The sequence below is a fragment of the Sarcophilus harrisii genome, chromosome 2 (assembly GCF_902635505.1).
Source record: "Sarcophilus harrisii chromosome 2, mSarHar1.11, whole genome shotgun sequence".
Taxonomy (NCBI): Eukaryota; Metazoa; Chordata; class Mammalia; order Dasyuromorphia; family Dasyuridae; genus Sarcophilus; species Sarcophilus harrisii.
In genome coordinates this window covers 438,684,432-438,710,729 of record NC_045427.1, presented here as the reverse complement: position 1 = coordinate 438,710,729, position 26,298 = coordinate 438,684,432, and the positions used below count along the sequence as shown (strand labels likewise).

The 26,298-nt window shown below is 37.6% G+C and overlaps 1 protein-coding gene across 1 annotated transcript in view; it reads left to right on the top strand.

Annotated features, from left to right (window-relative positions):
• Positions 1-26,298, top strand: part of ASTN2 (astrotactin 2) — a 1,113,071-nt gene that overhangs the window by 835,155 nt on the left and 251,618 nt on the right. The window contains exons 18-19 of the mRNA XM_031949426.1: positions 11,850-11,983; positions 13,005-13,153. Coding sequence (XP_031805286.1) covers positions 11,850-11,983; positions 13,005-13,153 — 283 coding nt within the window. The remainder of the gene's footprint in view (positions 1-11,849; positions 11,984-13,004; positions 13,154-26,298) is intronic.

Sequence of the window (26,298 nt, the reverse complement as noted above, 5' to 3'; positions counted from 1 at the left end):
ATTTTATCCTCACAACAACTTTGGGAAGTAGGGGGTTATTATTATCCTCATATTACAGTTGATAATAATAACTTGTTATTTCCAAAATAGATATATAGTTTTCAACATTCACCATTGCAAAACCTTGTGTTCCAAATTTTTCTCCCTTTCTTCCCCCCATCTCTCTCCCCTAGACAGAAAGTAATCCAATATAGGTTAAACATGTTCCATATTACAGTTGAGGAAACTATTGTTCCTTGTGATACAATCTTCTTAAAGACAGAAATTGTCTCATTTCTATCTATGGTTCTTTTATGTTTAGCACATTGCCTGGCACACAGTAGGCATTTTATAAATTGTTGTTGATTGATTCACTTCATATTCCTATACGAATGTTTTTAGTGGTTCTATGTAATGCAAGTTAGTCAATTCTATCAAACACTGCTATAAATTTAGTCATAAATGACAGTTAAATTAGCCATTTGGCAACCTGTGGCAATGCTTCCAGGAATGGCTTGAGAGAGTGGCATGAAAACCAGACCCTCTTCTTGCTCCTAAAATTCTTTCCCCAATCATGGCCATAACCCCCTTTTGAGAGTCAGGAAGTTTTGCCAATTTCCTCATCAAAATCCTTCTCTTTTACATCCCAGGCACCTTCTGAGCCAGGGCAGGGATCCAGATCCCGGGGAATCCTGATGGAGACTGCTGATGAGGATAAAATGTCTGTTCTTGGGTTTCTTTTGGAGCTTTTCCTTGGGTTCTGGCTTAGTAGTGGTGGTGACTCTATAATTGGTTTGGTGATTTTGTTATAATGGAATCCGCACAGTTTTTTTTTTTTTTTTCCATCATGATGAGTAGGAGCTCAGGATGAGTCAACAGTGTAACATGGTGGCCAAGAATAAATAAAGTAAAGCCATTGAAAACTTAGACTGCATTAAGAGAGACAATGTTCAGGATAGGGGAGGGGAGATAACAAGCTCTGTGCTTTGCCCTGAAGAGGCCACATCTGGAATAGTGTGTTTAGTTGAGGCTCAATTTGAGGAAGTTAATTTCCAAGCTGGAGAAAGTCAAGAGAATGGTGAAAATATGATGTGAGAATGGTAATGCCATGATATAATTAGTTGGAGGAGCTGAGGATGTTTAGCCTGAAGAAGAGAAAACATAAGGGGAACCTAATCAATGACTATAAATATTTGCAAGACTTTCATGGGGAACATGGTTTAGACTTGTTCTAGTTGGTCCAGTAGACAGATATAGGAATAAAAGATGGAAATTTCAGAGAGACAAATTTTGACTCATCTAAAGGTGAAAGAACAAACAACCTAACAAAAATAACAAATATTTCTTCATGATGAGAGCCATCTGAAAGTGGAATAGGCTGCCTTAGGTTGTGATGAGTTACCCATTATTGGTTCAATATAAGTGGAGACTGGATGATCATTTGTCAGAATTGCTGTGGAGAGGATTCCTATTCAAATAGGATTGGGATTAATGACTGCTGAGCTTTCTTCTAGTTTGGAGATTCTGAATTAAAATCCAGCAGACATAATTCTGTGGGTCCCCTGGGATTAATGGGAACTGGACTGTAGAACTGGTTTAGTAGCCAAGTTTTCTTGTTTAAGGCATCTTTGAGCCCCTGATCTTGTCATTTTCTTATATCCTGCATGCCAGGCAGCATCAATAGATGAATATAAAAGCAATGCTTTGACACTTTTTTCCTCTTATCGATTGTATATTTAATTCCATAAATTTTTTTTTTCATTAACAGGACTCAGTATGGTAAGAGGAAGCTTTGGATAGCTCTAAATGTCTTCCTCTTGTCACTCAGATTAACAGACTGTTCTGTCAGAGTATCATCAATCCAGGATGAATGGGCAAGAAGAGTGAAGTTTATACTGACAGAGAAAATTAGGTGCCATTTTTGTGATTCATCTGACTATATATCTAGCTGCCCAACTTTTCATAAAGGAAATGAATACATTCCAACTAGTTCTCTCCACCAATCCTCCCTCTTTCCCTCCCCTCCCCTTCTAATTCCCGGTAATCTCCTCTTTGGTTATGTGAATTTTGTACTCTGACTCACAGTCAGATAATTCACTTAACTTCAGTAAGCACCTATTGCTTGTCTCTGGATACAGGGGGAAAGAACTTGGCCTTTTTAAGCTGGAGTCTTTAAAAGGTCTCAGTTTAACTGAGGCAACACTCAGTAAATAATTAAGAATACGCAAAAGATGAGGCCTGGAATGGTGTATTTTATCTAGTTTTTTTTTTTTTTTTTAATCAGTCTAGGAAAGGAAGGAGACCTTCAGGATTTTTGGCTAAACCAGAAACAATTGCTATTTATATTCACTCTGAGCCAGTCAGGGCCCAAACAATGAGTCCATTACTCTAGAGGGGAAAGTGAGATAGGTGATCTTGACTAGCCCTCCCTCACTTAAATCCAATTCACTTGCATGTAATAGCATCAACTCCCTCCTATCTAGATCCTCTTTTGGAATGAAGCACCAAGAACAATTCTTGTCTACTGTATGCACTCAGAGCATCTTAAAGTCTAAGCCAATCCTTTTGCCTCATTCAGGAAGCTGTCAGGACAGGATGCAGTTCCCAAGCACTGCTATAAAAAAGAAAACTCAAGAGATTAATCTCTCAAGAGAATAGTTAGCAAAGCTCAAAGTGGACTAGTTATTGTTCAGGCGTGTCCAACGCTTTGTGATCCCATTTGATATTTTTTTGACAAAAATACTGGAGTGGTTTTTCATTTACTTCTCCAATCATTTTATAGATGAGAAAATTAAGAAAAACAGTGTTAGGTGACTTGACCAGGGTCACACATAAGATTTTAATTCAGAAAGAATTTTTCTGCCTATGTGGGACTTCATGAAGTTTTAAAGTAGGAGGAAAGGTGGGCAGTCTGCAGCCAAGATCTCAGAAATTTTAGTTTGGTTTGGTTTGAAAAACATGGCTGAGGAAACTGAGGACCAAAGAAGGTTAAAACAGCTAAAATCACTTACTAAGTGTCAGAAGCAGGACTGAAGTTTTAATTCTAGATTTCTAGTCTAATGTTATATATAGGACTATAACATGGACAAAAGAAGCTGCAGGCAAACTATGTGCTGCAATCTAATTATCAAATAAATACTTGAAAAGTTCTTTGCCAACATTAAAGCGCAATTTAAATACTGGCTATTATTATTATTATTATCATTATTAGGCTAAAATTCTGAAGCATGGCTCTGATACTTAGAGTCATAGAACTAGAGATGAATTCTTTTATTCTAATCCTCTCATTTTAGAGATGAGCAAACTGGGACTCACCTATATTGTTTGAATAACTTTCCCATGATCACAAAAGAAATAAATGCCAGTACAATTGCCATTTCCACTGGGCCCCACTGCCTCCCACTAGAGAGGCTTGGAAAATCTCCTTCTCCCTGGTCCCTCAGTTTCTTCAACTGTAAAATAGTGAGTTTAAACTAGATGACCTCAAAGTCCTTGCAACTCTAAATCCCTTCAATCATGCTACATTAGGGAGGGCTGTGAGTTTACATATTCAACTTCTCTCTCTCTCCCTCAGCATCACTGGGGCAGGGGCTTCTGGAAGCCTCCTAGAAAAAGGGAAGGGGCAGAGTTCTTGATTCAAGGTGAATGAGATAACAAATCCTCAGAGATCAAAAGAACCCTCTCAAAAAGGTTACTGATGGGAGGAAATCCTGGCTTGCATTCCAGCCTTCCATTTGGCTCTAGGACCTAGTTGCCTTAGGAGAAATCCTCTGTTGGACCAATCTCCCAAATGACTTCCTTCCCCTCCTCTCCCTCCCCATGTTTCCGAGAAATCCTTGAGAACTCCCTTGCTCTGTGCCAGGCCCCTCTCCCAGTGCCACCCCACCCAATGCAGATACTTTTGGATACAACAGGATGCTTCCTGCTCACTCACCCCTTTTGTCTTCTCCATTAAGAAATAGAAGTAAATTGAATAGCAGCCCATCTCAGATCCGCCAGGCTGACGTGTGCTGGGGTAACTCTGTTACTGAAAGAAGGTACATTGGCCTTAATTGAGTACAATTGAAGGCCTCGATCAAATAACTTCGTTTGCTTAAAGGTTGACAAGAGGCAGAGTCTGGTTGTGGACCTGGTCAAAATAATTAAAATCAGCTCTGTATTTATGGTAAAAATGTGATAAGGATTCTTTTTAAGGTGGGGGAAGAAAGTTTGGAACTATATATATGTACACATGGATGCGTATATGTATATATATGTGTGTATATATACCAATATTCACCAACATGTGTCTATGAATAAATACATACATACATAAGTGTGTGTTTATGTGATTATAGTGGTTCTTTGAAGGTAGGTTTTCGCCAAGATTACCAGAGAGATGTGGAAGAACTGGGTGATTATCATTAATAAATGGATGAAGCATTTATTAGGTACTTATGTGCATAGCACTGTGCTAAATAGGACACAAATAGAAAATTTCCATGAAATCCTTGCTTTCGAGAAGTTTACTCTCTAACTGGGAAAGAAAACACACGAAAGATGGTCCAACTGCAGAGTAGCTGAAAGGCCCCCCTGTGAATTTGTAAGTAGATGACAAAGTCCAGCAGTCCTAAGATTAGATCTGTAGATCAAATGACTAGATGGTGTAGAAGAAAAAACGATAAAGCTAGAGGAAGTTAGAAGTGTCAGAGAAGATTATAAGGCTGGTAGGTTCTCCATTTTGCCAGAAAGAACAACTGCCATCTCATCTGAGGAGTGTGAGCAGTCTCAGCAACCAGATAAGTTCCAGGTAGCCCAGGGATAGGGGCTAGGTTGAATAGAAAAGGGAGGTGTTGAGTCTTTATTTTATATTTTAACATTCAATTGGGCCAAACCCAGAGCTATACTACAAGTGTTTTTATTGGTATTACCCTAAACATGTGACTCTAGGTTCCCCTTTCCTTTATTCAGTCACCCAGATCCCATTGCAATGCAATAGAAAGGGGGCAAGATTTGGAGTGAGATGGCTTGGGCTTTTATCCTGATTCTTATATCTACTATTTTATGTGACCATAAGAAAATAACTTCATTTCCCTGACCTCTCCTCTCACTCTCACCCTGATTTCATCTTTAGGAAAAAGAGTATAAATATATTTGAACTCCCTCATAGGGATATAGTCTCATTAGTATAAGGAAATTCCAGGTTTAAAAAACAACAACAATAACAACAAAAACTTCTCCCAATGCAGACCTTTACCAATGCAATCTTCATTATAACTTAAAGTCTTAGAGAATTGCCCCAAGCCTTAGGAAGTTAAGTGACTTGTGCAGAGTCATATAGATAATATGTATAATCTAAACTCAGGTTTTCTGACTTCAAGGCCAGTTTTGTATCCACTATGCCATGTTATATCATCTTGTGAACAAATGCTTTGCAAATCTTAATGAGCCATAGAAATGTGTGACATTATTATTATATCACTAGTTCCAATGATCTCTTCTTTGATTGAGCAGAGAATTGATTGCCTTCCTACCCAGTCTATAAATGGGAATCTTATGTCTAATTTTGCCTTCCCCTCCTTCTTAGTACATACTCTGCTCAATTGTGCACATCATTTATACATGCCTTGATGATTTTATTGGCCATTTAGGACCTGGCTTGCTTTCATTTAATTTTCCATACATACTATTCATGTGTGCCGGCATCAATCTCTCTTAGACTGCAAGCCCCTTCAGGGGCCACATTTTCCAGAAGTGTATTTTACAAATAATTAAATTTGACCCTCTTAAGGTATCACTTAAAAATAGAGGGATATAGATATAGATATATCGTCTTTCTAAATTAAGTTATAAACTTCTTTGCTTTCTCAAAAAATAATAATGAACACATCTTTTTCATTATTAACATTATAAATCACATTTAGATGATACTTTAGGGTTTGCAAAGTTTTTTTTGCAAAGAATATCCCTTTCATAGATTGGGAAACTGAGGTAGTGAGTGGTGAAGTAAATGGCCCATGATTCTATGGGGAATAAACTGTCTGAAACAATTCAAACCCAGAATGTTTGCTTCCAATTCTAGAGCTCCCTTCACTATAGTACAGCAATCCCCCATGCTGGGCTAATTAAAATAGTGACTATTGTATTATGCCACAGAAAAATAAAACCTTTAAGGAAACTTGTTTTTCTTTCTTTATACTGAATAGCTCTAATCCACTTGATTTTCATAGTTTCTAGATCGACATTTTATAATCCTTTTTTTTCTCCTCCTTTTCTGTCAGCTTTTAGCTCTCAATGCTTATCCTTTTATCTAGAGGCCTTTTCTCTCTACTTATTCCTTCATTCCTCTTTCTAATGAGCTTGGAAAACAGGCATCTAAGTTTTCAAACTATGATTTAAATTAGAGCCTCAGAATTTTGCTTTGGAGTGAAAAACAGACTTTTGTCTAAGATTTTTTTCAAAGTTATTTTAGTAACTTTTCCTAAGATCTTTAAACATTTGTAAAACCTAGATCTGGACCAGTAAACACCTTTTCTAGTTTCTTCATTTCATCAATGAGTAATTGAGACCAAGAGAGAAGTATTGGTCCTCAGCCTTGTGTGTCCCAGGTGGTTGAGTGTGCCAGATGTTTAATTTTCAGAAAAAAAAGGGACTCTGTAATTGGAAAATCTTGAGGAAAAGGGAAAATAATTGGAATAAGTGATGAAGATCTAAGTTTAAATTCCTGTTTTTCTACTTATTAGTATGTGATTCTGAACAATTCACTTATTCTCTGGGAAGTTTAGTTTCTTCATCTGCAAAATGGGGATAAAAATAATTACATTACTTTTCTTTCAGGGTTGTTGGGAAGAAAACACTTTATAAAACTTCTAGTAAATCAGATTGTAAATCATCCTTTTTAATGCTCAAATGTTTTTGTTAAAAACAGACCATTGCCACATTAAAATAGCTATGCTATGATTATTATGCCACACACGATCAACTTTGTGTCTTTTATCAACTATAGAGGTTAGACTATAATCCCTTAGTCCTCTTCCAGCTCTAATATTTTATCTCCTTGATTACGATGCTGTTCAGGATCCATGGACACATTAAGTAGTTTATCTTAAGATGAGTCAAGTTTGGCTTCCATTAACTAACAACTAACACACTGGCTATCTGTTAGAGATCTGTTCGTATCTTTACTCCATCTGTTGCAGGCCCCTCACATTTCTGATCTACAGAGTTCTGAGTAAAGTACAAATAATATTCAAGCTTGAGCTCCTTCAGGACTGTTTCCTCTGAAGTGCAGCCTGGCAGTTGAAATTCACAAAGCCCAGGGTTAGTGGCTCTTCTATTTTCAGGAGCCTGAATTCCTATTCTTTTAATGAAATAATAAATATCAATGCCCTCACCCTTTCAACAAGTCCAATAGGCTTTTCTTTCCCTCATTTCTCTTTCCATGGTCAGTTTCACTCTCCCACCACCTCTGTCAATTTCACCACCGAGGCGGATTTCACTATTATAATAATTAAGCTCTTAGCTTTGGCTAGTGATATAAGAAAACCTTAAGCTAGTGAAAAGTTGTAAACATTAAGTCCATCAAGTGGGAAACTGCAAAGCTGAGTGAGGACGTGTTCAGCGGTCAAGTATGACTTCATTCCTTCCCGTTTGAGCTTTGTTCTTATGAGATGTACCTTTCCTGAATGCCCATAACATGTGCCCTTTAAAGTCAAGCAGTTTTCCCATCCCTAACCTCTCTGCTTTTCTGTTTTTATTATTTTATTTTGTCCCTTTCAGAGTACCTCTAAAGTACCTCAGGAGAGCCAAATGGAAAAAGAATCATGCAGATTGACCCCAGGAGAATTCTGCCCATGGCTCTCAGCCCACCTCTCCCCACTAACTATAGTCATAAAGGGTTTACTTGCTTTAGGTGAGAAAGGCTAAGGGACAAAGAGTTGCTTTCATGGGGATTTTAGCATAGAGTTTTCAAGTGACAAGCACAGTTTGTTAAGAGTAAGCATATACATATATATGCTTTATCTTGTTTTTAATATCTTTATAATAGAAAATAATATCTATATAATTATATATAATCTATATAATATAATAGAAGATAATATCTATATCTTGTTTTTGCATGAATTCTGATTTGGCCTGTTGGATGGCAATAAACTCCATAAAAAATGGTTCATACATATACTATTAATTTCTGTCATAGGCCACAGAAATAGAGCTGGGTGAGACCTAAGAGATCATTGAGGGAATCATTGGGTAAGAGAGGTTAAGTGATTTACCTAGTAGCAACTAACCCAGGTGCTCTGATTTCAAATCTCAGGATTGTTGCATTATACCGCCTGATGAACTTTTTGCTCCAATCATGACTCTTGGATTATTTAATTGGAATCCCCAAAATTCCTCAACTTTCTCCTAACCGCACTGCTTGAACTCAGTAGAAGTCTGGCCATCTTTTTTTCCCCTCACAGGAGAAATTTGCATGAACATATGGAAAGGGTAATCATAGCCAACAGAGGGGACTTGGGCCTCCTTGTTAAGGGCTCAGAGGGAAAATGTGACTGAATTCTAAACAATAGAGTTCTTGATGTAGGATTTCTCCTTTTAGATTCCAATTCTCGTAAGTTGTCTGGGTGAATGGGGCAGAGTACTGTTCAGTGCCACACACCACGTCATCCCCGCCCGCACAGCAGGCTGCTAGCAGGACTTTTACACAGTGAAGTGGTGGAAAGAGTGACTTCAGGGAAACCAGGTGTCCACAATGTGGAGATTATGGGGAATACAGCACCTTTTTTCTTTTCTTTCTCTTGCTCTCTCTCTTTCTCTTTTAAAGTCCCAGGGCCTGGCACCTGGCAGAAAGGGACCACAGGGAAGAAAGAGACTAACATGTTTTGGAATTCATGTGATTAAAATTGTATAGTCAAATAGTATAACCCTTGGCAACTTGGGATGGCCATATGGACATGATTTACAGATATTTTAATTAATCAACAAGCAGCATGATATTGTGAAAAAGAATACTGATCCTCAAGTCAAAAGATCTAGGTTTAAATCTCTGCTCTGATAGCTACAAGATGTATAACTTGGGGCAAATCATAAAACTTTGTGACTGCTTTTCTTCATCTGGAAAAAAGAAGATTATCAGCATATGTAATATCCACTTATTATCTACTGCACAAAGTTGGTATAAAGTACTTTGTAAACTTTTAAAAAAAGATATAAAAAATTGAACTGTTATTTTTGCTGATGTGTTTATTGTATGTATAAAATTAGTATTAGATTCTGTAGTGAAAATGAAGAAATACAAACATTCTTTAAGAAGCCAACCATCTCTCTGGGAAATAATATAGTAGAGTATGTAAGATACTGGATTTATGATCAGCAAGAGTTTTTATGACCTGTCTCCTCGTTCTTTTTAAACTTCTCTGACTTCTCCTTCTCAGTCTTTGCTGAATCTTCATCAAGCTCATGCCTACCTACTAATACCTTTCTTAAGGACTATGTCTTAAACCCAAATCACTTTGACGCTCATTGATTGGCCATTAATAGGTCCCAGTCTAAGCCCCATCTGGTCATTGTTTGAGCCCTGACTGGCTCCAAGTAAAAGTAAATAGTAATTATTTCTGGTTTTGGCCAGAAACCCTAAGGGTCTTTCCCTCCTAAATTGATTTTTCTGGACTAGAAAAGGCCATATTCCATGACTATATTAAATTCAAAATATCCTAAACTGGACTCATCTTTTCCCCAAACCCCTTCTCTCCTCCTAATGTCTTTCTCAATGTCAAGCATACTGCTATCTTCCTAGTCAATGATGTTCCACCTAGTATTGTTCTGACCTCTTCATGCTCTCCCTCTATATCTAATCAGTTGTTAAGTCTCATTACTTTTACCTGTGTAACATCTCTCATTTGGTGGAGCCCTTCACCTATACTCTTGCTATATCATTTTTATTGATCTCCCTGACTCAAGTCTCCCCCTACCTTCAGGACACCCTCTATTTAGCTGCCATAGTCATCTCCTTAAAGAACAGCTCTGTGTCATATATCTACTATTTACTTCAGTGCCTCCCAATTAATTTCAAGATTAAATATAAAATCCTCCACTTGACTCTCTATCACCTGGTCTCTTCCTGTGGTCCAATTTTTACATTTAATTCTCCCCCTGAGCACTCTGTGATCCTTGCTGTTTCCTGTAGGTGACAGTCTCTTGTCTCCAGACATTTTTCATGAGCTGTACCCCATGCCTGAAATGTACTCCTTTCCCATGAATGCCTTCTAGTTTACCCAGTTTCCTTCAAATCTCAGCTACAATTATACCTTCTATAAGAAGTTTTCTTGGTCCTTGAGATTATCTCTCTGAGATTATCTCCAACTAACTCTTTATATTTCCTATATATTATCTTATCTAGAATATTCCTTGATAACTGGGACTGCTGCTTTTTAAAAAAATTTCTCAACTATGACAGTCCTTGGCATATTTTAAGTATTTAATAAATGATTGTTGACTGACTTAACCACCTCTACACTGTAGGCAATATGATATAGGAGTTCTATATCTAACCATCTGTCAGCCCTTAGTGACATTATTTAAACTTTTTTGAATATCATTTTCTTCATCTGTAAAATGTGGGAGCTGGACTAGATGACCTTATAACTAATATTTTATTAGGCTTTTTGCCATATAGAATTGTTACATTTCAGGGAAATTGATTTTGTTCTTGGAATCTTTATATCCATGTAATGATGCACTGTTATAATGGAATTTGAATGTGTTCCTGTTTATCTCCATAGACTGGAAGTACCTCCAGAGTAAACATATGTTAGGATCCCTATTCAGCCTCATTTTCTAGACTATCAGAAATAGAACTGTTGAATGTTAGGATATATGTAGGTTAGGATCTCTATTTATCCTTATTTTCTAGACTATCAGAAATGGAATCATCGAATGTTAGAATTTAGTCATAGCATGGTTCTTAAAGACCGTCTGGTCCAATCCCTCATTGGTCAGAATAGGAAAGGAACACCCAGGGTATACAGGGCTAATCAGTAATACAGGGCCCAGAACCAGGATATGACACTAGGTCTTTATACTTCTAATCTAGTGCCCCTTTCCACTGGGCTACATCATCATGAAATAAATGTATTTGTAGAGATGCACACTGAGATTTGTATTCTCTAGTTTCCTCTCTCCCTATCAATGTTACCTATATCTGGATTGATTAAATTAATGAAATATTTTTAAGGACTGTGGGGTAGGAGAAGGAACATAGAGAGTAATAAGGAGGAAAATAACTTGGGTGAAGTTGAGAATGCATGGTCCCAGGTAGTTGAGATTGGTAAAGAACTTTGTGTCTCTACCCCCTTGACTATTATTCTTCAACATATTTTGGCCAATCTTTTCAATAATGAGATGATTCAGGCCAATTCAATAGAGTTGTGATGGAGAGAACCATCAGTGGGGACTACGTTCAGAGGGGACTGAACGTAGATCACAACAAAGTATTTCACATTTTTGCTGTTTGCTTGCTTTTATTTTCTTCCTAATTTTTTTTTTCCTTTTTGATCTGATTTTTATTATGCAGCATGATAAATATGGAAATATGTATAGAAGAATTGCACATGCTTAACAGATTACTTGCTGTCTAGGGAAGAGGGTGGGAGGAAAAGAGGGAGAAAAATTCAAAACATAAGATTTACAAGGGTGAATAATAAAAACTATCTTTGCATATATTTTGAAAATAAAAAAGCTATTATTAAAAAGAAAGTTTAATTTTTTTAAAAAAAAGTTAAATATAACTTTTGATTATTGCTACCAAAAAAAAACCCAAACCCAAATGTGCTGACCAATATCATCATCATTATCATCACTGTCAACACCTCTTCTGTCCTCTCCTTTAGGCCTTCAAAAGTGCACTGATGAGTTCCTATTGGTGTTCAGGAAAAGGGGATGTGATTGAAGACTGGTGTCGGTGTGACCTCAATGCCTTTGATGCAAATGGACTTCCTAACTGCAGCCCTCTCCCACAACCAGTGTGAGTATAGCACATTGATATCCTCCAGAAGAGGGTCTATGCTCAGACCTCCATCACTGACTTTCCCTTCCCAATCTTTCTGTCATTGGGCACCATTATGTAGTTTCTTAAGTTGATATCTGATTTATTTGCTCCATTTTTCTAGAGATCTGCAGCCTTAGGATATCCTAGATGGGTTCTTGTTGCCAACAGAGATAATTTATTTTTCTTTGTTACAAGAAAAGTTTCAATGAGCAGCTGCATGGGTATTCATATTCTCCTTCTATAAAGACCTATTCTGAGTTCTCATCATAAGGCCAAAGTAGCTCTGATCTCCTGATAGCAAAACCACTAGCTATGACAGGGTCCTCCTAACAAACCCACAAAATTGGGACTATAGACATACTGATGAACTTCATGTAATCCCAGATTAAAAAGACTTATTACCAGAAGACTGAATAAAATGTGATTTTTAAAATTTTCTTTCTCAATAGAATTTTATTTTCCCAAATATATATAGTTTCCAACATTCACAAAATGTGATTTAAAAAATTATTTTTTGCAAAGCAAAAGTTGTGATTCCCCCCTTATATATATATAAAGGCTAATAAGAGCAAGGGTCCTCCAAGTAATGAATCAGTCCCTACTACAGAAGGATTCTTTCCTTTTGCAAAAGGAGTATCTCCAGATTCTAGTTATCCCTTTGGGTATTGATTCATAAATGAGTAAATGTCTAACTAACTGTGAGAACTTAGGGGAACAGGAACATGGAGTGGGAAAGAATGCAGTGGAAGTCAGAGAAATCAAGGGCAAAGCTTGACCTAAGTATTATTTTGTCCAAGAGTCATAGACTTTACAGAAAAAGAGGTCACCAGCTTGATAATCAATCAGGGGAATCCGTCACCTCGTCTTTCTCAGACAGTGGCCTGTCTCACTAGGAACTGATCTCCTGGAACTATGACGGGGGGAGCAGTGTATTTTGCAGTGGTCACTCCAACTTGGACAACATCCAAACGATCTTCCTTCTTTCACTCCACTCCAGGCTTCGACTGTCTCCTGGAGTAGAACCTTCCAGTACTGTAGTCTCCCTTGAGTGGGTGGATGTCCAACCAGCTATTGGAACCAAAGTCTCGGACTATGTTATTCAGCACAAGAAGGTGGATGAGTACACAGATACTGACCTCTATACTGGTAGGTGAATATTCTTCAGGCACAATGCTGCCATCTCTAGGGATATATTTTTTAATTATGATAAAACATAAGCTCATAAGAAAATGGATTTGCATCTCTTATTGGGATCAAAGATTTGAGGGGATCAATTGCTCCTTGTTGATCTGGGATGTATTATTATTGTTGTGCCTTGGGCTTTTAGCTTCTGTAACTTTTGTCAACATGCTTTTATTGCCTAGAAGGGTGGCAAGAAACAGAAATATAAAACCAAAGATCAATTTAAGCCTTAAGGGAACAGAATTTTTTTTCTCACCTCATTTCTAGTATAGGATGTCAACTTTGGGGATATTGCTTAAGATCAGAGAATCAATACAAAAGCTCACAGATTCTAGAAATGGAAGGGATCTTAGAGAACATAGTCTAGGAGTTGGCAAACTAGAACATGCTGGCCAAATGTGACTTAGAACAGTGTTTGCATTTTAAAATACAAACTTTTTTTATTATTTACAAATTTTAAATACCATTTTTAGCTTGTAGACCATATAAAGAGAAGTGACAGGCCAGTTATGGCCAGCAGACCTTGGTCAACCCCTAATCTAGTGACCTAGGGCAATTTATAACCTTCCTGCACTTCATTTTTCTCATCTGCAATATGAGGGAGCTAGACTAGATCAGGGGTTTCTGATCCTACTTTTGACATAGACTGATTATATGACATTGAACAGATTATGTAGCCTCTTAGTACCTTTATTAGCTCTCTGAAATTGTATAATGCAAAATAGCTGGTGATCAGGAGTGGAGGAAGAATGCCTTACTAGGCATTCTCTATACTTGTGAAATCACAGGTCCAGACAAAATTCCTCTGAGCTATATTTTATTGCCTTTAGAACCCCAAGGATCAGTATTACTGATAATAATACTTTGTCTTTAAATACTGAGAGAAGTAATGGAATCTCACCAATGCAGGACCAGAGTAAAGGGCACTTTTAGAATAGAATAGAGGAAGCATTGTAAAGGTTTGATGACAAGAAATGTAAAACCCAGGTTCAAATCCTGCTACTGCTTTTACTACTTATGTTGGTGAGGCAAGTTACAACCTTTCTTCACTTCAGTTTCCTCAGATGTAATATGAGGGAGTTAATCAGGGTTGACAAACTATGACTTGCTGGCCAAATCTGACCTTATCACTTGTTTTTGTATAGCTCCCTAGCTAATAATGATGTTTATAATTTAAAGATAAATAATAAAGTTTTTTTTTAAATTTATACCATTCACTTTATTTTAATAGTATTTTATTTTTCCAAATACATGCAAAGTTTCCAACATTTCATCTTTGCAAAACCTTGTGTTCCAAATTTTTCTCCCTCTCTCTCCCTCATTTCCCCTCCCCAAGACAGCAAGCAATCTAATATAGATTAAACATATACAATTCTCCTAAAGTTTATATTTTAAAAAGCAAATACTATTAGTTTACAGGTCATATGGGTTGTTATTCTGAATCCCAACTATTTGTTACTTCCCTAATGCACTAGCTCTGTGTAGAATCAAATATAAACATATCTACCACTTAAAATTGAAATCTTTGCATCTGAAAGCTTATGGTACTTTTCTATTATTTTGGAATTTGTTATGTCCATCTTTACCAATCTACATGAGTAACTTCTCAGTAAAGGTATTCTTTTCATTCCCCTATCACTTATGTGCAGAAAACTGTTATGTGCAGGACTCTGTTTTGAGCCCAGTGTCTAGTTAAGAAGAGTTCTGTGCCATGATAGCCTTTGGGCTTTCATCTCTATCAGTTCAGTATTAGAAAAGGAAAGGATTTCTTTCTCACTCTCTGACTACTACCTCAGTTTTTTTATAGTGCTTCCTCTATGATTGGGGAGAAACTGGTCAAGAGAAGTTTTTAAAGTAGAGTTGGCCAGAGAGGGAGGTAGAGCCCAGAGCAAGGATGTTATTGAAGGCCAAGTTGGCTGGCAATGGGTACGCCCAGATCATGAAGATTGTTAAGTGGAATTGGCTAGTAAAAAAGAGACGCGTCTGAATTGCCTCCACTAAGCAATCCTATCCCAGAGTTGTAATTGAGAATTGGCATTTGTTCTGCTATGTTTGAGTTATTTTTTTAAAAAGTTTTTCCTCTCTTCTGACTTTCTCCTTGTGTCTCTTTATCTCTCCATATCTCTTCCTCTCTTTCTCCCTTCCTCTCCTTTATTTCTTCTCTCACTCCCTTTCTTCTTTCACTTCTTTTTTCATTCCTCCTTTCTCCACTCAATCTGTTTAAGAATTTGAAAAATGGGAACACAAAATGGCACTGTTGACTTGTAGATAAGGTCAATGTTAAAGCAAAACCTATAGGAGAAAAAAACAATAAAAAAGAAATAGTCTCATCTTCTTCCTGATATTATCTCCATACTGCTCTAAGTAGGCCTGCTAGCCTATAATGATCTCTTCCTTCTCCCAATTCATACCTCTAACTTTCAGTATCTTCTAATTAGCAATCATATTCTTCCTTGTAGCATCTCCTGTTATATTGTCTTGAATTACTATTTAACACTACGGACTTAATTTTTAGTTACATTCTGATTTCCTAGAAGGCAAGGAAAGGATCATGCATATTTTAATTTACTACCCCTCTAAAATCTAGTAAAGTTTTTGGCACATTGTATGTAGTGGTTCAATAAAAATGAATTAACAATGAGGAAGGGGGTGGAAGGATCTTAGATAATTAGAACAGTAGAAAAAATAAAAATAATAAATGCTTTGGGGCCTTAACCCTGTTTAAAAAAATTTGCTTTGTGTCATCTATTTACCCCCATATCATCTTATATGAAAATTATCTTATTCTCAATACAAATAATTACATGAGAGAACAATGGTAGTGAGGGTAAGGGAGATAGGAAAGAAGATGGAGAAGAGAGGAAAAGAAAAAGGGAAGAAAAGAACGAAAACATATAACATTACCATGTTCTGAGTCACCCAGGTGTGTAAATGAAGTCATCAATGACTATTTCCTTGTCTTTATGCCCACATTTCACATTAGTTGTCAATTTTAACTCAACACATTGCTCATATGAATTCTTTTCTCTTCACTCCCATGGCTACTACCCTAATTCAGGATCTCATCAACTCTTGTCTTGGCAATTTTAATAACTTTCTAATTGGTCTCATTACTTCTATTCTTTCCCCTTTTTAATCTATCTTCCATGTAGTCAATAAAATAATCATGCTAAAGTACAGGGCTTATCCATATCATAACCTCATTCAAAACATTTCAGAAGTTCCCTATTGTTTCTAGAATGAAATAAAAACTTCAGTTCATTATATTCTAATACCTTTCCAGGCTTATTTTCTGTCACTCCCCACCAGACACTCTATTTTTCTACCAAACTGGGCTGAGTTCCCTGAACTCAACATTCTTTTTCCTGCTTCTGGATATAGTATTTGCAATAGAAGTCCCCAAATGCCTCGGATACACTCAGTTTTCATCCCTGCTTTTGGCATTTTTTGCTTCAATGATCAGTTCCAGGGGTATTTCTTCCATAAAGCTTTTTCTGATCCCCATCTAAGAGTTCTTTTTCTATTTTCAAATTACTTTGTGTTTTTTTTTTAAATTTGGTGATATAAAAATGATATCTTCCTGCAGATCATAAGTTGCTGGAAGAGAAGAGTTTATTCTGTTCTTGTCTTTGTGTCCCCAACACCTTGCACAGTGACTTGTACACAATTGTTGCTTCTTTATTGTTTGAGTAATTGATTTGAAAGAAGGGGGAACCAAATAAAAGGGAAAGGTAAAAAAAGGGGAGAAAAGGAGGGAGGGAAATGAGAAAGAGAGAGGGAGAAAGGGGGAAAAAGAGAAAGAAAACAAAATAACAAGCAAAAGAACTTGTTTTGGGCAGAGATTCCAGATTGCTCACACATTTGGTCAGGTGAGGCCAGAGCAGGAAAACATGGTGTTTCTCCTTTGATCTCTCTGGATTTCTGCCGGGCAGCCCAAGAACAGCACTAGAATTATTTATTTATTCTTTTTTTCCTTTTTTTTTTTTTTAAATTTATGGCTGCCATCTGTTTGACACCCTATTGAATTGGCTGCTAAAATGCTGTCCCTTCCCTCCCTCCACCCCTCTTTTCCCACCCCCTCATTCAGCCCCATCTCTGTTCCTCTCAAGGAGGCCTTGTACTTATTTCAGGGGTTGAATGGGAAACCAAACCTGAGCTGAAGTTATCACATTCCAGTTGTTTTGACCAGAAATGGCTCTTGTTAGTAATAATTTTTTTTTTTTTGCCTGTGTGCTAATCATCTGTCACCCATATGAAAAATAGCCCTTGGACCTTGGGTTCTACCATGTTTCCTTACTCGAAAAATCAGAAGGAATCAAGTTTCAGCATCTTTGAACTCTTAGTCTGGGGTGTTTAAGGCAGTCTTCACTGAATGAGAATAAGAAGGTTGGGTGGAGAGGGGGCTTAATTTTGCTAAAGGCTAGCTAGGAGGCAGATGGGACACTTGGGGGGATGATAAGGGGCGGGAGCCCAGAGGTGCCACTAGGTCACACTCCCTCAAAGGAGACACAGGACACAGATGGATCCCAAGTGAAGTGGGATCATATGTATCGCCAGAGGGAGAGGAGAAAGCAGATGGCCACTTATGTGGAAGGGGATAGATGGGGGATGGAAGCTACTTCCCTTCTGGCTCTGGAGTGGGTTTTCTGTTGGAACATGGAGCCTTAGGGCCAGATGCACATTCCTTCTTATCACACCTTTGGAGGACTCAAGGAATCTTGCAGTAGAAAAGGATTGTTATATTATCTAGTCATCTTGCATGTTTTACAGATGAAAAAACCAAGTTCTAAAGAACAGGGGAAAAAGAAAAACATCAGATGTGCCAGTAGAAGACCTAGGTTCGAATGATGGCTCTGCTACTTACCACTTGTATGGTTCTTAGCAAGTTACCCTTAGGAGCCTCGGTTTCCTTATCTTTAAAATCGAAGGTTAAACTAGACCATCTCCAAGATCCTTTCCATTTATAAATCTATGAGAGGATCATCCCATGAATCGACTTATTCAAGGTCATACAATGAGCTTGTGGCAGAATTAGAACAATTACTTAGGTATCTTGACAGCCACTCTAGGATTTTTCTCCTTTACACATTTTGTCTCCCTCCTGGGCCTCTCTTGCTGGAATTTTTAATCAGGTTGTTTGCTTGTTTCCTTTTAAATCATATGTCCCTCTCTTCCACATGGAGATTCCTAACTCTAGCTTGTCTGCAGTCATGGATTGTGAGTCCAAGGCAACAAGATCTGTTTCCTTCAAGGCAAACCAATTTTCTATTCTCTCCCATCACTCATGCTATGGAAGGCAGTAGCATCTGGATCTGGTCAATGGCCCTGGCCCCCTCTTCCTCCTGGCATCTGGGAAACTTTGTTCTTTCCCCTGGCTTGCCAATAATGTTTCTCTCTGTGTGTCTCTCTCTGTGTGTCTGTTTGTCTGTATCCCTCTCTCTTTCCCTCTCCTCTCCCTCCTTTTCTCTTCCTCTCTCCCCTTCCCTTCTCTCTCTGTCTCTTTCTCTCTCTCCCCCCTCTTTCTGTTTCTCTCCTCCTTCTCTATCTGCTTCTTTCTGTCACACACACACACACACACACACACACACACACACAGTCAGTTATGAGTCTATTGGCCTTGCCTGCTCACTACTGAGCTTCAGGCCCAGGTTAGGGGGAGCAAAGGGAACAAGACTGCCTTCAGGAGCGATTTCTTCCCTTTCCTTTCTCTGCCTCCCTCCCCTCATACATGGCTTGCCCCTCTCACAGCCCCCCCGGCTTCCACTCCATTTGAGAGGACACATTCTTGGGTCCCCGTCTCCAGACCATCTGAAGTTAATAGGGCTGCTCTGGAGGTGAACTTGTGTGAGAAACAAGCCACAGTTTCAACACATCAGGCGGGCGGCAGAGAAGATGATGGTGGAGCGATTCCATCCAAACTGTTTATTAAAACTTGTGGAAATTACTCATAGCTCCGTGCGCGACAGCTTTGGAGCAGATCGGGCTCTTTTTTTGAAGGCACATGGGGCCCTCTCTGTCTGCCTGCTGTTGGGCCAGCCACAGAGTGATGTCATAGGAGACTCAGGCTCTGAGCTTGGAGAGAGGGAGAGGGAGGGAAATGGAGGGAGGGGGAGCGGGAGAGGGAAATGTGTTTTACAGGGTGAAGTACACACTGGAATGACTGTGAACATCTGGAACTGATATTAGGAGGCTTGGAAAATGTTTTCTGTCACTCCAGCGCTCTTCAGGCAAGACGGTTTGAGAGTTAAGGGCCTCTAAAGGAAAACTCTGCTTTGAGGGTCTTATTCTCTTGGCTCTCCTGCCACCCAGTCTGCGTCTCTCTCACCTCCTGACAGTGTGATATATTCCAAGGGCTACAGCCTGGGAGGGTCTTGGACAGTGAGGGAAGCTTGATGCTGGAATGGGGGCTGAAGGGGCTGGATGACATCCTTTTTCTGGTAGTCTTTAAAAATAGGAGAGGGTATCCTCTGCCTTGGGGAGGGATTGGGGTATGGGTGGCTCAGAGTGGGCTGGCCCCAAGCCAGGGGCATGGAGGAGTTGACCTCTCAAAGTTACCTGTAGCTCTAACCCTTGTCTTGGGCTAGGGGCTGGGGGACGGGGAGGGCTGACCTGAAGCTAGGGGAATTTAGGGATTGAATTATTAGTTTACACATAGTAAGAAGCTCCAGACAGCATCTTTGTGGAGTCCCTAGGTGGAGACTTACATTAGGGCTTCTATCCGATACCTCTTGTTCCTTTGGTGAAGTTGCTGGCATGGAATAGTGGAGAAGGAACCTAAGGGAGTAAGGGAGAGAACCAAAGAGGTCTGGAAAAGCCCTGGCCTATACATGGAATAGATCTGACTCCTATCTCAAAAGATAGCTCTGGTCTGTTAAAATTAAAGACTTGGATGACAGCTTTCAGATCTAGGGAAATTCTCCAAAATAGGATTCTCCACATTTTAGGAACTACTTTGAGAGCCTTTGAGGAGGACAAGCAATATTTTTTAAAAATGGAGATGTTTAAGTTATAGAAGAGAATATTTATGGGAGATAGAATCTCTGTCTTTCAATTATTTGAACTGGTATGAGGTGGCCAAGAGATTAGTCTTGTTCTATTTGGCTCCAGAGATTATAGCTCCTCAAAGCAACATGGCCAAGTGGATAGGACACTGATCTTGGAGTCAAGAAGACATGGATTTCAGTCGTGTCTCAGACTTTTTCCTGCTGTGTATTCCTGGCCAATTTATTTAATGTCTCTCTGTGCTTCAATTTTCTTGTCTATAAAACTTGAGGAGGAATGATTATTGGACTCAGTGACCTATAAATTCATTTCTTGCTCAAAATCTCTCATTCTATAAGCTATAGGAAGTCAGGTATAGACTTCTTCTGTGGAAAACAAAACCCAAACCAAATACTTCTTAACAATTAGAGCAATTCAAAAGTGGAGTTAACTACTTTGAATGGTTTGAATTTGCCATCACTAGGATCCTTGTCATAATGGATGTAGAAAAAGATTTCTGTCTGATCTCTGAGATACCAACTCTATGACTGATCCAATCTCAGTTAGACAATTGCTTTTGTGATTGGTATTACAGATACTCCTGGTGACTCAGTGGCTAAAACACTGGAGAGACAAATACAAGGAAACAATCTCCTGATCTTGAAGAGTTTATTCTAATAAAAGAAGATGAAACATAAGAGGGGAACTTAAAGAGAGCAGGTATATAGGCAGAGGGATGATAGGTAGATAACTGGAAAGTGACAATGATATGGAGGCTTGGTTCTAACAAGGTAAGGCAGAAGGTCACCCATTAATAAAGGTTCTGGCAGGAGAACAGTAACAATGATGGCCACAGTCCAAGTGTCATGTTTGAAGATGTTCAGGTTTTGTCTTATTTTGGTCTTATCTAGTTGAAAATTATTTTTCATCTTTTTCCTTATAGTGATCAGATCAGTAGATCCCATTTTTATTATACTTTAAGGTTAGCAAAGGGTTTTCTCCCAACACCACCAAAAGGTAATATTCACATAAATGTTGTGATTCAATCCTCTTTTTATAGATGAGGAATTTAAGGCTTTGAGGTGGTTAGGCAATTTGCTTATAGTCACACAACTATATGTGCCGAGAATTCAAATCCAGATCTTCTGAGCTAGCAAAATGTATGGAGTAGTAATATGAAATTTGTCTGTAAAAATATGTTGGAATCATCTTATAAAGGATTTTAAATGCCAAAATGTTTGTAATTAATCCTAGGGACAATAAAATGTATTTGAGACATTTTAAAACATGGGATTAATGCAGTCAGAAAATCATTTTTGTTAACTGTATAGAAGATATATTAGAGAGGAATGAAATTGGAAGTAGGGAGACTAATTAGGAGGTTATCAAAAGCATCTAGGAAGAGAGGATAAGGACAAAAACTAAAGAAAAAGGACATGTGAGTAGAGAAAAGGAAATGGATAGAAGAAATGTTTTGGAGGTAGAATTGGCAAATAAAGTCAACAAGCCTTTATTAATTACCTATAATGTACCAAACATTGTGCTAAGTGCTCAGGATACAAAGAAAGGTTAAAGGCATTCCTTGCTTTCAATGAGCTCACAGTTTAAGATGATGATACACAAATAGATATATACAAATGGATAATACACAGATATATATAAATGAGGTACATACAGAATGGATTGGAGATGATCATAGAAGGAAGGCATTAATGGAGATAAAGGAGGTGGGTAATTCCAAAGCTTTTTTATAGATGAGATTTTTAGCTGGGACTTAAAGGAAGATAGGGAAGCCAGAAAGTGAAGATGAGGATCCAGAATTCCAACATGGGGGACAGTCACCGAAAATGTACATTTGGGAATGGACTATCTTATGTGAGGAACAGCAAAAAAACTATTGTCAACTGGATCTCAAAATACATAGAGCAGGTAAAAGTAGACTGGAAAAGGGCAAGGTTATGAAAAAGTTTAAAAATCAAAAAGAAGATTTTGTATTTGATTCTGAAGGTAAAAAGAAATTACTAGAATTGATTGATTGGGGGAAAGGACAGGTTAGCTTGGTCAAACCTGCATTTTAAGTATGCGAATTTGACAACGGAATAGCAGCCGTATTAGAATGGGAAAAAAACTTGAGGCAAGGAAATGAAACAAAAGGCTACTTTGGTAGTACAGTTAGGAAGTTATGAGAACCTTTACTAGGGAGATGGTAGTGTCAGAGGAGAGAAAGAGAAGTAGCTGAGAGCTGCTATGAGGATAAAAATGACAATATTTGACAATTGATTGGATATAGTCAATTAGAGAAAGTAAAAACCTAAGAATAATACCTAATTTGTAAACTTGGGTAACTGTGAGGATGATAATGCACTTAATAGTGAAAGAGAAGTTGGAAAAGGGAAAAGGTTTGGGGAGAAGGATACTAAGTAAAGTTGTGAACATGTTGTATATAAGTTATCTGTGACCCACCTTCTAGGCAGTGGAGAAGTTAGGGCAGGATAAATAGATCTAAGAATCATCTACTTAGAAATAGTGATTGAATCCATAGGAGCTGATGATATCAAGCAAAATAGTAGAAAGAATAAAGTTAAGAATTTATAGAATAGAACTTATGGGGACACTTACAATTAATGGCCATGATTTGGATGAAGAGTCAGCAAAGTACACTAAGAAAGATCAGACAAATAAGGAAAAAAAAACAAGAGAAAGTAATATCATGAAAACTTGTAGAAGAGATTGAATGACAATGTTAAAGACTATAGAGAGGTCTTGAAGTCATGAAGACTTAGAATAGGTCATGATTAAGAGGTCGTAGGTATCTTTGATTTTTTCTTAATAGTATTAATTTTTCCAAATACACTCAAAGATAGTTTTCAATATCTTGCAAAATCTTGTGCTCTAAAATTTTCTCTCTCTCTCTTCTCTACCTTCCCCTAGACAGTAAGCAACCTGATGTAGATTAAATGTATAATTCTTCTAAACATATTTCTATATTCATCATGCTGCACAAGAAAAAATCAGATCAAAAGGGAAAAAACATGGGAAAGAAAAAAGCAAAAAACAACAAAATAAAAAGGTGAAATACCGAAAGAGTAGTTTGAGTTAAATGATGAGATAAGATGGTGTTTTTTCTTCTTTAAAATAATAATAAGATGGTTCTCTCTGGGAGGTTTCTCGGGGAGGTTTTTTGGAGGTAGCCTTAGTTTCAGTTGAAAGTAAATAATCACCCAAAATCGCAGCCATATGATAAAAGTTCAGATCTTTTATTGTGTCCTTCAATATAGCCTGGTTAGTTTTCTTAGAGGCCTATCTTTCTGCTTGGTTCTAAGAGCTCTTGCAGCTTTGTCCTTTGCTCCTGCCTCTGCTTTCTTCAGCCTCCAGCCAGCACCAAGGTGGAAGATGAAAATGAATCTCTCTTGCCTCAGAGAGAGGGCTTGTGGGCTTCCTCCCAGAGTGCTCCTCTCCGACCCCAGTCAATGTTCTGAAGTAAGACTCTCACTGGAACTGTATTTATGCTGAGTGTAAAAGGCTGACTTCGCCTTCTGGAGGCAGGGATTAAGGGAGATGTGAATTCAGATATCTCTTTCTAAATCCTGAAATCTCCCAAACATGTGAACTCCAATGAGTACTTAAATATTTCTTGCTTCTATGAGCTCTCTAAAGGTGTGAACACAAGCATCCTTTCTATCAGTTGTACTTAGTACCTTGTTTCAAGTTCTGGCCCAAAATATCTCCTTCTAAGATCAAATCAATCATATTGAACCATGTTAAATTAGATAATTATTGTCTCTATCAACTCTAATGACTTAACAGTTTGTAAAGATTCCAACAATAAGAAGCAAGACTGTAGAAAATTAAGAAGAGATTGAGAAGAAAAGACAAGGAGGGAATACTTGCAGACAGGTGTTGGCAACTGATTGTGTATGAGGGTTGTAGGAGAAGAAAAAGTAAAGATGATTCCATTGTTGCAAACCTAAGTGTCAGGAAGGTTGAAGATGCCTATGAACTAAAGAGAAACTGGGTTGTCTTCACAACTAAGAATAAAGGAATGAATTTACAAGTATTAGCCAATTACTACATGCCTTAAGGTCCTTTTCTAATCATTGAGATTATAGAAATATATAATGTAATCAATCCCTGATCTCAAGTATTTTACATGCTAGTAGGAGAAACAATATATGCACAATTAAAATCATTAATGAGAGATAAAGTGTCAAGTATACCACAATGGACTTCAAGACTTGCTGATAAAGAATGGAAGGGGTTTTAATTTGTATGTGATTGAGCAATGGAGTACTCTATCTCTTGGGTAACATATTGTATAGAGGTTCAGTTCATTTCAATAAGCATTCACTAAACTCCTACTGTGAGCTAGGTATTGTGCTAAGTACTGGGAACACACACACACACACACACACACACACACACACACAAAAGACAGTTCCTTGCCTTTAAAGAGCTTGCAGTCTAATGTGGGAAGGAAATGCACAAAAGGAAACTGAAATTAGCTGTTTGAGGGAGGGTACCAAGGACATGATGTTCATGGAGTCTTGAAAGCAAGCAGAGCTGCTGAATAGAAAATACGGTTATCTGAAATCTGAAAAGTATTGAATCTTCTGTGAGGAAGGTCTTGGCAGTAGTTTATGGCTCCACCTTCCAGTCCTACAATCAGAAGGGAGAGGCAACTGAGGGAGCAGAGAAGGTATTTATTATATAAAACAGAGACAGCTTGCTTGGTAATAAGATTTCAAGGGATTTCAAGAGGTGATAGGATTCCAAATGTTGATAAGGATTGCTTATTAGAGTCCTAAGAGCAAGATTATTTAGAATTGGTAGGAAAGGGAAGATGATGGTATTCATGATAGTATTAAAACTTGCAAAGCATTTTATAAAGGTTACACACACACACACATACATACACATACACCCACACACACACACACACATATATATATATATATATATATATATATACACACACATATACTCTATATAATCCCATGCCATTACCATATATATAACATATGGGTATATAATCATTACATAATATATTACTATTGTGTATATTTATTTGGAAATAACTATGTTTATATTTACCATACAATAATATTAATGATATTATTTGTAATTAAAACATATTATCTCTTCAGAACCTCAAAACAACCCTACAGGGTAGATTCTACTGAAATTCTTATCCCTATTTTATAGATCAATGAACTTCTAATCTAAAAAAGATACTTTTTTCTCAGAGTTTGGATGAGAAAGAGAAAAGTCTGAGAGGTTAAAAACTTGCTAAAAAGTCATAGTGCTAGGAAATGTTAAATAATACAGGTCTTTCTGATGCCTAGTTAAGCACTCTATTCAACATGCCAGGCTGTCTCTCTAAGGACTTTATGAAAAAAGTAGTACTTGAACTGGGACTTGAAGAATTAGTAGGATTGGGGAGGGATTAGAGTGTGGAAAAGATTTTCATTGAAAATATGTAACTAACCTACACACAGTACAAAATCAGACAAAAGTATTTCATCAATTGCTGATATTAAAGATAAATCACTTTATTTTTAAAATTTTTAATTGTTGAATCTCTTCAAATTTATTTAGTTTTATCTCAGAAGTAAAAGTGAAATGGACTTCAGGAAAAACTTATACTAATCTTGACCAATGCATTCTAAAAACAAACCAAAACCAAAACAGAACAACAGCAACCACAAAATCTTGTACTTGGCCCCACTATTCCCTCAACTTATCTTTTAATATCTCTACCTTTCTGAACCAAACTCCCCCCTCTCCTTCCCACAAAAAAAAAAAAAAAAAAATCAGGATTATTTGCCATTTTTTTCTTGGTTCCTTTCATTTACTTCTTACCTCTTGCAAACTGGCTTTTAATTTCATCACTTTACTGAAATCATTCATTCCAAGTTTACCAGTGATCTTTTAATTGCCAAATCCAAAGGCCTTTTTTCAGTCCTCATCGTTCTTGATCTTTATTCAGCATTATTGACCATATACTTTTCCTGGATATTCTATCTTCCTTGGTTCTTTATGACACAGGTCTCTAATGGCACTACTTCTCAAGACTCATGATCCATGTCTTAATTACTAACTATGAGATGTCCCTCAAGGTTCTGTCCTAG